Source organism: Canis lupus, chromosome 23, assembly GCF_003254725.2.
Source record: "Canis lupus dingo isolate Sandy chromosome 23, ASM325472v2, whole genome shotgun sequence".
NCBI classification, from domain to species: Eukaryota; Metazoa; Chordata; class Mammalia; order Carnivora; family Canidae; genus Canis; species Canis lupus.
In genome coordinates this window covers 32,700,056-32,711,635 of record NC_064265.1, presented here as the reverse complement: position 1 = coordinate 32,711,635, position 11,580 = coordinate 32,700,056, and the positions used below count along the sequence as shown (strand labels likewise).

General features: G+C 43.7%; 1 protein-coding gene across 4 annotated transcripts in view; it reads left to right on the top strand.

The window, feature by feature from the left end:
- Positions 1 to 3,051: 3,051 nt before the first annotated feature.
- The window catches only part of MSL2 (MSL complex subunit 2), a 34,902-nt gene continuing 26,373 nt past the window's right edge, over positions 3,052 to 11,580 (top strand). Inside the window, exons 1-2 of one of the 4 annotated variants that reach the window (XM_025448924.3) lie at positions 3,558 to 3,752; positions 4,628 to 4,982. In XM_025448924.3, coding sequence (XP_025304709.1) covers positions 4,841 to 4,982 — 142 coding nt within the window. In that variant the 5' untranslated portion in view covers positions 3,558 to 3,752; positions 4,628 to 4,840. Of the gene's footprint in view, positions 3,295 to 3,360; positions 3,470 to 3,557; positions 3,753 to 4,627; positions 4,983 to 11,580 lie in introns of those variants that run through there. The other 3 variants (XM_035704780.2, XM_049099668.1, XM_025448925.3) reach the window with 3 other exon arrangements.

Genomic DNA, 11,580 nt, shown 5'->3' with positions numbered 1-11,580 from the left:
TAAACGCTTGTTAAAATTTGGTAGGGATGGTGTTTTAGCTTAGTCTGCTGTAACACAATACTATAAACTGGGTGGCTTAAACAGCTAACAATTATTTCTGGATGTTAGAAATGTGAGATCAGGGTGCCAGCATGGTCACTTGGTGAGGGTTCTCTTTTGGGTTGAAGATGAGGCTGATTTCCCATTGTATCCTCACATAGCAGAGAGAGTGAGGGAGCTCTCTGGAGTCTCTTTTGTAAGGGCACTAATCCCATTAATGAGGGCTCTATTCTCATGACCTAATTATCTCCCAAAGGCTTTACCTTCTGATACCATCATGTAGGGGTTGGGATTTCAGTCCATGAATTTGGGGAGCAGGTGAGGGCACAAACATTCAGTCTGTATGTAACAGATGAGAATAACGTTGAAGGCAGTGGAATGGAGATCTAGGCTGTCAGGGAGAATGTAACCTGGGAAGTTGGGAGAGGGAACATTACCTCTGGATAGTTTTTGGTGGAGAAAGAAAAAGTGGGGGGGTCGGGGGAGCAGAGAAAGAATGGTGAAAGAGGTGAGGAAAGGGAGGCGAACAATTATTTCATAATTTTATAAAGGGCCTAACCACTCAGAAAGTCCCTCTCACTTACTGCCAGTCTGATCTTTGTTCTCTGAAAGTATAACTACAACAACTACTTACGCATTTTCTTCATTTTTCCCAAAGTGCTTGAGTATAATCAACAAATACTTGTTGATAGATTATTCTGAGGGTTTAAAAATCAATCCATACAGTTTTATTAAGGATCTTAGAATTGACATTGATCAAGCTAAGAACTGTCTTTAAAATTTTAAGACATTTTGTGTCTCTCCCTAAGGAAAAACAAACCCTTGTCCATGCTTGTTTTTGTACCATACACTGTACTGGGGATTTTTCTTATATTATTGCATTTCTAACAATTCATCGTTGTTTTAATAATTACTAACTACTCATTATATGTCAAGCCTTATGCTAGACAATGGTGATAAAAGTCAAAGAGGGAGAAACTCTGACCTTCTAGCAGTTGTAGCGTGACAGGGAGAAGGCAGGGCTACATCAACAACTGCCACGTAGTTTCATAAGTGCAATGAAAGAAGCAAGCAGTTGCCAATCTGGGAAGACAGAAAAGGGGAGTTTTAACTCAAAATGGGAAGGAAATATAGACAATAAAGAGGAAACAAGTGTTTGTTGTTTGTCTGAAATGAAAATTTAACTGGGCACTGAGAGGAGCCTGAGGAGACATGACTAAATGTAATGTGATCTCCTGGATGGGATCCTGGATCAGTAAAGGGACGTTAGGGAAAAAATGAAGAAATCTAAATAAAACATGGATTTTACTTAATAATATTGTATTACTATTGGTTAATTAATTGTAACAAACCTACTACAGTAATGTAAGATGTTAATAATAGGGGAAATGGAAAATATAAGACTATCTGTACTATTTGTGCAATAATTCCAAGAATTCAAAACTGTTCTCAAATAAAAAGCTCATTAAAAATTTTTAACTGGCATCTTGTATTTTTGTTAGATCTGACAACCCTAACCCTTTTACTTCCAAATAATAATTGAACATAAATTATGAAAAAATTGCATAAAGTTGATAGCTTGAGATTTGAGTTATATATTTCTCCTAAATATTTGATCTAAGCACTTTATTTTCCATAAACAGTTCATTTCTTTTGAGGCAAGCCTCCAGCAACCAAATAGTTATTACAGTCAATATACTTCAATGTGGAGATGCTTTGCTTCTAAATGCCATAAACTTATCAGTTGCAAGCAATTTCTGAGGCTAAAAAAAAACTGGTTTAAGTCTCTTTCTCTCACACAGACCATCAATAAAATTAGTCTTGATTTAGGTTGTACACATCTCAAGTGATTAAGAAAAAATCCGGTTATGAGAAAATCAGCAAGGTTAAGGCCCTGAAAGTAATCACTTGCCTAGGGTGACTGCTAATTTATGTTGCCTGAATGGAAAACAGATTATTTTACTCTTCTGTGTTTGTTGCTTTCCTGGAGGAAAAAAACCTGTGGTTTGTGGAAGGAGAACTTAAGAGTCTGGAATAAAAACAGAACTGTATAATATAACTTTTATTTGAAGGTGAGCTCAAGAAATATCACTTATCGAACAAACGACCTAAGGAAGATGGGGGTTCTATAATTTGAGAATACGTGTCATTTTCCAGATACAAGAGGGCGAAATACTTTGCACAGCTTTCTCTAATTTCTGCTTTGCTGTCTGAAAAAATTAGGAAGTTGGATTCTTATTGCTTAATACCTAAGTGCTGATAATAGCCCTTGTAAAGAAAATAAACCTGTCATCAAATGGCACTAGAAATTATATATCAGAAGTTACTGGGTTCCCTTGTTGTCTAAGTCCCTAAAACCAACTGTATTTGTGCCCCAAAAGATATACGTGTCATAAATTTCATTTTGCAAACATGTGTAGATCATTTATTTCGAGAAAAAAAAAAAACAACACGATGCTGAAGAGCTTTGGTGTATTCAGAGACAAAGATGGTTCCTAATGCTGTTTCTATTTGTGCTACTCAAAAAAGTTCTGTACTTTCAGAGACAAGGGGAAATCATACGTTAAGTGAGGCTTTTGTCCATTTACATCTCACTTTCCCATGGTCTCCTGCAAACACAGGAGGCGAAATGCTTGTTAAAAAATTGGGCCAGTGCTCCAAGCACGAGGTAGGCGAGGTCCCGGTCGGCGGCCCCGGAAGGCCGCGGAAGAGCCCGGCTGTGATGGGCCGGACGGGGGAGGCGGGTCGGGGCCCCAGCGCCTCCCGACGGCCGGCCGGGGCCTCAGGGAGCCCAGGCTGCCGCCGGCGCCGGCCGCGACCCTAACCGAGCGAACGTCGCCCGCACGCGGGCCGGGCGCGCGGCCACGCCGACCGCAGCCGGCCTTCCGGGCTCCGCGAGTGCGAGCAGGCCGCGGCAGCGCCCTTCCCGTGCTTGGAGAGCTCCGTTCCAGGAGAAAGGCCGCGAGGGCGGGGCTTGCGGCAGTGCGGGGCTATCTCCTCCCGCAGCGGTCAGTCGGGGCGAGGAGAGGCCGCCAGGGCGGAGCGCCACATGGCGCGACCCCGCCGGGCCTCAGCGTGGGCGGGGACCGAGGAAGCCGTGTAGTGCGAGCGGCTTAAAGCCCACGGCGTGGAAGGATGGGTCAACTAACGAACGTTTCACCACAGCCCACACGCCTAGGAGGCAATTCGAGAGCGCATGGGGGAGGGGCAGAGAGAACAGGCAGCTTGCAGGGAGCATGCTCTGTTCTAAGAGCCGTAAGTGGAGGGCCAGGCATGCGCAGTGAGGCCAGGGAGGGTAGGCAGCAGGGAGGGGCCGGCGTGAGCGGGCTGCTGTGTTTATCCGGTTTTCTGGGTGGGCGGTCAAGGCGCACGCGTAAGGGCGAAAGGCGGCGGAGCTGGATCGTGGAATGCGCATGCGCGGAGCGAGCCGGTAGCTCCGGGAGGGCGTGGAGGGGGCTCTTAGAGGAGAAGCAGGGGAAAAGGGAAGCGAAGGGAAAGGAAAGGGCGGGGGGAGGGGTGAGAGTGTGCTCTGCGCATGCGTGCGGGCGCTAGCGACGACGGCGGCGGGGGAGGCTCGGCGATGACAGTGGCTTTGCCCGTTGGGGTAACGGTCGTCGTCGCCGGCAGGGCCTGAGGCGCCGGACAGTCCGCGGGATTCGTTAAGGCCGCAGCAGCCCGGGCCCTACCGAGTTAGAGAGGCGCGTGGAGTCCGGGTGAGGGCGGCGAGGCACGGGGGGGAGGGGCCTGCGACGGGGCCTTGCTGTGTGCTCTGGGCGGCGGCGGGGCCTGGCCGTGCGAGCGCTCGCCTCCGCTGCGGCCGGGCGGGAGCCGTGGGCGGCGGCGGCCGTCGTGCTTGGCGGAGGAAGTCTCTGTGTGTGCGGCGCGGAGAAGATGGCCGGGCAGTGAGGGGGCGGCGCTTGCGCCTGGTGACCTCGGAGTGAGCGACTGAGGAGCGAGGGGCGCCGCCGCGGCCCGGCCGGGCCTGCTCCCCGCCCCCTCCCGCCGCCGCCGCCGCCGCCGCCGCCGCCGCCGGCCCGCGCACTTCCTCCCCGGCCCTCCCCTATCGGGTGGGGGACTCTCCTGCCCGTTTCGCCACCTCAGGGAGCAGCGGGCTTGTAATCGCCGGGGCGGAGAGCCAGGCGCAGTCCGGGTCCCGCGTCCGATATGGAGGGAGCGGCGGCGGCCTCCGCTAGCCGCAACTGCAACGTTCGCCGCCGCCGCGGCTTGGTGCACTAGATTGAGGAAGCCGACGCCCGAGCTGCCCTCCTCGTCGTCGCCGCTACCTCTGCGCCGGGCGCTGTGATGGAGTAAGGGCCCTGCAGCCCGTGAGAAGCGTGCCCGCCCCTCGGACCGGGCCGGGGCCTGCTCCCGCGCCCGCCCAGCTCGCCCTGAGGAGGTGCCTCCGCGTCCGGAGATGCAGCGAAGGCCGCCTGCCGAGCCGCGGGGCTAGACTGAGCGCCGAGTCCCCGGCCCGAGCGCCGAAGCCGCCGCGTTCTTCGCCCCGAGGCTGCCTGGGACAAACTCGAACGCTGGTTTCTCTTTCTCTCTCTCTCTCTCTCTCTCTCTCTTTTTTTTTTTTGTCTGCAAGTCTCAGGGACGGAGGAGGGGCGCAAAGGCCCCATGTGTGGGAGGATTGCTTCAGCTCCACAAACTTGCACGGATTTTGGTTACTACTTTGGCCAGTGGTTCTTCTCGGATTTCCTCCGAATTGTTGCAAATTCGCCATTGTTCCCTGGCTGCTTACAAAGTTGGATCCGGAATTTCTTTTCAACCGGGAGCCAACGGTGTCGAGGTGTCTGCAATGAACCCCGTGAATGCTACTGCTCTCTACATTTCTGCGAGCCGCCTAGTGCTCAACTACGACCCCGGAGACCCCAAGGCGTTTACAGAGATTAACAGGCTCTTGCCTTACTTCCGACAGTCCCTCTCTTGCTGTGTTTGCGGTGAGACGCTTTTTATTGTTCCCTTTCAATGCTTGTTTTAAAACTAGGCATTGGTCACAGGAATGGTTTGGCGGCGTGGTAGTTTGTGTTAAGCTTTTGTTATTTGTGCATTAGCATATGGTCATTAGTTTTGAAACTCGTCAAAGGACTTTTGCCCAGCGTTTCAGAAAGACAGCCCTTCTAAAACCGTTTTGTACGGCGGCCTTAACGTTCAGAACTGTTTAGTTCGCCTCGGGTCAGTTGCTTGCTGTTCCTATTGATGGTTTTATAAATGAGGTGAAGTATGCTTGTATATTGCCTTTTTTTTTTCCCCCCAAACCTTTGCAAGAGCTGACAACACTTACGTTGTTAAACGTGGTTAAGCCTGGTTAAAAAATGTACATGTGGCGTGTTTGCATTTCTCCAAACTGGTGTTATGTGTGGGTGGTGGTATAGTCTGATGAACCCACAGCTTGTGAACTCGGTGCAAAACTTTTCTCCGTGTTCTTCAACAAATGCTTTGACAGTTTGACGGTAAACAGTGAGCCCAGGAAGACTGATGGTACTGTTTTTTAGTTGGTGGGATTTTTACAGGATTGTTCCTTATTTTCTGGTTTTAATATGTTGTGGCCTGGTAGACTGTTATTTTAGGTGGTGGTTGTCTCCCCGCCCCCGAATATTTTGTGCAGGGTAGGGTACTTTCAAGTTATTTTTGAGAGGTGAGGATATGCTAAATTCTCTAATCGAAGTGTCTCAAAAGTGCTAGTTTGAATTAACTGCACCAATAATAGTTTTTCAAAAAACGTAGACATGAGTACAAAGGAAATGGCAACTGTCAAAAAGCAGTAGTATACTCCATATTCTCCAAATTTTGAGGTCTTGTGATCCACTTGTTTAGTCAGAACTTAAAAAATTCAGGCGTTTCAGACTTATCTTCGATAAAAGAAATTTTATGGCTGTAGTGGCTGTAGCAGGATATGGTATTCATTTGAGAATCTTGCATCATTTTCTGAATACAGCTTTGGGGCAGGGCACTGACCGGGGTGGGGGTGGGGGAGTGGGGTGCAGAGGAGGTGGAGATTGTGTTTTTTGCATACCAGGTACTTAATCCCATAAACATTTAAGTAACTGTTAGAATGTGATTAAGTGCTAGTGTGACTGGTAACAAACACTTAACACCTTTATAGGGAAGCATTTGCCCTGGGCAAATCACCACTGCCCTGGGCTTCAGTTTCTTAATATGAAATGAGAGCTTTAGGCTAGATTCCAAGTTTCCTTTCACCTTAAATTTTACAAATATGAATTTGCTTGGTTTCAGGGTACTCCCCCACCCCACTTCCAGTTTTTATGGGGTGCTGCTTTTTATGTTCTAACAGCTTTTGATGGTTTTGGACCGAGGAGATAGAGCTGCTATAACTTCATTTTCTACAAACCTTCCTTTTGGGGAGATTGCTACTCTTGCGATATATGGGAAAGAGGGCGTAGGGCATCCCATCCTAGCTTGCTGGAACAGCAGTAGTGAGTGATGTCATTATCCAGGTTAACACTCAAAGATCCTGGTAGGTTTCCTTTTTACTAGGGGGATGGAACTAAACTAAGAGTGAAATGGTAGTTTTGAATCTTGTAGATGCTTGGAATTTTAAGTTCTTGTCAATGGGTTCAGGATAGTTATGGTCTAATTGAACATTTTCCCAAATTCTAACCTAGATTTTAAAAATGAAAAAAATTAAAAAAAAATTTTATTTATTTGAGACAGAGGGAGAGGCAGGCTCCTTGCAGGGAGCCCGATGTGGGACTCAATCCCAGGACTCCAGGATCCTGCCCCAGGCCGAAGGCAGATGCTCAATGGTTGAGCCACCCAGGCGACCCTAAAAAATGAAATTAAAGCTACATTTAAAAAAAAGTCTAACTGTAGCTTTTTTTTTTTTTTTAAGCCAGTCTTGGCAACACAAGGGGAATTTTTCTGACAGGCTCTGCCATTTTTCCTTCTTCTTCAAGCTACTCCATCCTATGGAAAAGATTTGTGGGTTTTAGTTTTTCCCTAATTAAAATTGAGTAGCTGGCATAAAATGTCAGGATGTAGGTTCAGGCTTACCCTCTCTGACTCCCCATCTCTTCGTACATACTCTTGGTTATCAGGAGATGGGGAAAAAATTAGCAATTTGAATTCAGATCCAGCATTTAATCAAATCTTTGTATCAGGTGTTGCCTACACTTTTTTTCTTTTTTAGCAGAAAAGCATGAATACATTCAAGTTAATAGAGCATGTACAACCTTACTTCATGAAGATAATAAATATGTAAAGTTTAATTCTATCTTGGTGCTGTAAATAGGGAGTTTATTTCATCAGTCCCTTCGAAGTCTGACCCAATCCTAACCTTTTCAGCCTTACATTTAACTGCTCTCTTATGTAATTTTGTGCTTTAGCTGGGTCGATGTTTTTGCCTTTTCAAACATACATGCCCCACGTCTCCTCTTTTCCTCACCTTAATTCTCTGAAGTCTCTTCTGTCTAAAAATACTTTTTTTCTCTTATGGTGTAACTCAATTTCCTCCCTCAGTGAATTCTTCCTTGCTCACTGCAGCAAAAAGTTTCGTTTGTCCTTTGAACCTCTGTAACCCTTTGTTCCAGTCATAGGCACTTACAGCTCTTTGGGTGCAGCTTTTATATCTAAGTCTTCTGATATCTTAGGGAAAAATACTATTTTGGGGGTACATTTTTGTGTGCCTCTTGCCTCATCCACTATCTCCTATTCAGTCACTTGCATGTTGGTATTTATGACAGACTGGGAGGAAGTATTCAAGGAGACTCCTACAAACTTTGCAGTTAGATTGAAATCTTGGCTCTTCCAGTTACTGTGTTGCCAAGTTGCTTTAACTTTTTGGCTCAGTTTCCTTTACCTACAAAAGGAGATAACTATACTTTCAAGTTTGTTTCTTCAAATTTGCATTATATGTGGGTTTATTTTTAAGTGGGGGGAAAACCTGTTGAACTCATGAGATCAAGTTGCATAGACTTGTCTGGCACATATTAAAATGTATCTGACACTTAGTATATGCTTAATATCCCACCTTTGTACAGAAGTAGAGAAAGGAGGATGTGAGGGAAGAGACTGTACTGTCAGGTCAATTATTGTCGAACCTAGATTATTCACTGGAACTACAGGTTTTGTATCATGGTTCTTTGAAATGTTAATTAGCTGATTATCACTGTTTATTTTTCAGTTCCTTTGTATATTTAAACTGTCTGAAATTTCTAGTGAATGGGACAGTGGTGCTCCAGAGAATTACTGTACTTTCTAGGTCACAGGAACAGTGACCAAAACAGTATTACTGTGGGTACTATTTTTGTGTCCTTTCTTTCCCCTTGTTCTAAATGTTGGACTTGCGTTATCATTTATCTGAAAATAGAATTTCTTTTGCTAGCGTGATGAGATTTGATAAATTCTGCCCTAGGGATTTTAAGTTTTTCACTAAATTTACAAGTCCTCAAATGATACAGGTTTGGTATATAGAGTCAAATCCTGTTAGAGCTGGAAGGACACTTAAGTGGAAAAAAAATTAGTCTTTGGGATATTTGGAGTCCTATAAATCTATCATGTTTGAATCTCTACTTAGGCACATGGGGATTTTCTTGATGTTTGAATTAGAAACCAGGTAGTTTTGACTTTGGATTTATTGAATTGTTGTGAAACCTTTTGGACATCCAGTTTCTCACTTATAAAATGGGAAGGGATGCAGATTAATGTTTCCCACTGACATAGGGTTACATAGACTGATCAGGGTTTTGTTTTGAATATTAAGGACTTAACAAAACCCTGTCATCTTTTTTTTACTGTTGGTATTCTTGTTTTCCACTAAAAAGGAGGTAATTTCCTGAGGATGAGAGCTTTGCTTTTCTTATTCACTGTTATGTCCTTTCACTTGAGAGTTACTGGCTCAAGTATTTGTTGAATGGATGAAATTAGTATTAGAAAGTTTCAAAGTATAAATGTGTTCTCAGAATAAAGCATATGTCTTAACATTAAATAGATTTAGCTCTGTGAAAAATTAGTTTTCGTTTTCCATTGTTTGTGGACCCACCTTGGAATTAGAGTATATGATCTCAAGAATCTTCTCCATTTATAGAATTCTGAATCTCTTTTAGGAGAAATACTTTTGAGCAAACAATTTATAATTAGAATCTTCTACAGTGAGATGTGAACATATAGTTTGGAGTGATTTATTTTAAACTACTTATCTTTTATTTTTTAAACTACTTTTAGATGGAAGCTAAATTAAAAGGCCATTTGAACTTTTTAAAAAAGGTTTTATTTATTAGACTGTGCAAGAGAGCGAGCAGGGGCAGCTGGTGGGGGGGTGGGATGGGTGGTCAGAGGCAGAGGGAGAAGCAGACTTTACTGAGCTGGGAGCCTGCTGTGGGGCTGGATCCCTGGACCCTAATCATGACCTAAACCAAAAGGTAAAAACACTTAGCCGACTGAGCCACTCTGGCACCCTTAAAAGGCCATTTGAATAATTGTACATAAATGTTATATTAATGTTTTATATTTACATTTTTTCCAAGTGTTCATTGATACTTAACTAATTTATTTGTACTTAAAATCGCTGTAATTAAAATTTTTCATTTCAGCAAACACATAAAATTCATCATCTTAACCACTTTAAAGTGTACAAGTCTGTAATGTTAAGTATATTTACATTATTATGAAACCAATTTTCAGAACTTTTTCACCTTGCAAATCTGAAACTCTGTATCCATCAACCAACTACCCTTCTCTGTTAGCCTCTGATAACCACTATTCTACTTTCTGTCTGAATTTGACTATTCTAGGTACTTCATATAAGTGGAATCATACAGCATTTGTTTTTCTGTGATTGGCTTATTTGTTTATTTATTAAAGATTTTATTCATTCATTCATGATAGACATAGAGAGAGAGGGGGAGAGGCAGAGACACAGGCAGAGGGAGAAGCAGGCTCCATGCAGGGAGCCCGACATGGGACTCGATCCCGGGACCCCAGGATCATGCCCTGGGCCAAAGGCAGGTGCCAAACCTCTGAGCCACCTAGGGATCCCCCGGTTTATTTAATTTAGCATACTGTCCTGAAGGTTAATCCATGTTCTAGCATATGTAAGGGTTTTCTTTTTTATGGCTGAGTAATATTACATTGTATGTGTGTATCGTTTATCCATTCATTATTTAATGGACTTTTGGGTTGTTTCCACCTTTTGACTTTTGTGACTATGCTGCTGTGAACATGAATGTGCAAATAACTGTAAAGACCCTGCTTTCAGTTCTTTTGGGTCTATACCCAGAAATGGGATTGTTGAATTGTGTATGGTATGGAAATTTTTAATTGTTCTGAGGAACCTCTTTACTGTTTTCTAGTATTTTACAATCCACCATTTTACAATCCCACTAATAGAACAAGAGTTCTAATTTCTCCAGGTCCTAGGTAACACTTTCTTTTTAAAATAGTAGCCATTCTAATGGGCAGGAGGTGATGTCTGTGGTTGTGATTTGCAATTTTTTTTTTTTCCAATTTCTTTAATTAGTGATGTCGATTATCTTTATATGCTTCTTAGCCATTTGTGTTACCATTTTTGGAGAATCTCTATCATTTTTCATCTCAAACTTACTCATTACATCTTTACTAATCACTTGTTCTAAGTGCTAGACTAGAAAGATGAATAAGACACATGGTCATTACCCATATGTTCTTCAGTGTTTGGAGAAGAAAGATAAGTAGATCAGCAATTATTTGGGAAGTGCTGTATTAGAAAATCTCAAGCATTGTAATAGAACACTTGTAAGTTTATTGCTTGTGTAAGAGTTTCAGAAATTAACCACAAATGAGTTTTCCTCTCTATATAATTTGCTTTTGAATAGCTGTTTAGAGCAAAGTTTAAGCAAACCTGATTGGTATTAAGCAGAGTTTGGTTTACCGGTTTTTTTCTTGGGGCTTAAGTTCATTTATTCTCTCTGGGAAGAATTCTTCAGGGAGCATTTATTTGGTAAGCTGGTAAGGAAGAACAATATTTAGTAATTTAGTGATTTGTTTTGGCAGATGACACTTTCATCCCAGATATATTTATTTAACTGATTTCCTAATAAAAATCTTGCTACAGTTTTCCCTTTTAATATTCTAAAAATTAGTTCATTTATTCATTCCTCGTTAGGTATGCTTATGCAAAGTGAAATTGCCTTAGGGAGAGGGCTTCCAAAGTATATTATTATAGAGATGAAAAGAGGTTTGATCCACAGTTAGTTGTCATTATGATATAACCATCTGAAAAGTTAATGATACTAGTTTAAATAATGGTTCAGGGGGCACCTGGGTGGCTCAATTTATGTGTCTGACTCTTGGTTTCAGCTCAGGTCATGATCTCACAGTCTTGGAATCGAGCACCATATTGGGCTCTGTGGGGAATCTGCTTGAGGATCCTCGTCCCCACCCCTTGCTGTGCACTCAAGCTCCCGCACCCGCCCGCGCGCGTGCTCTGCGCGCTCTCTCCTCCCTCCCCCCCTCTCCCCGCGCACCAACGCGCTTTCTCTCTCTAATTAAAAAAAAAATAGTAATGGTTCAAGACAAGAAGTACAGTACTGTAGGGCAGCC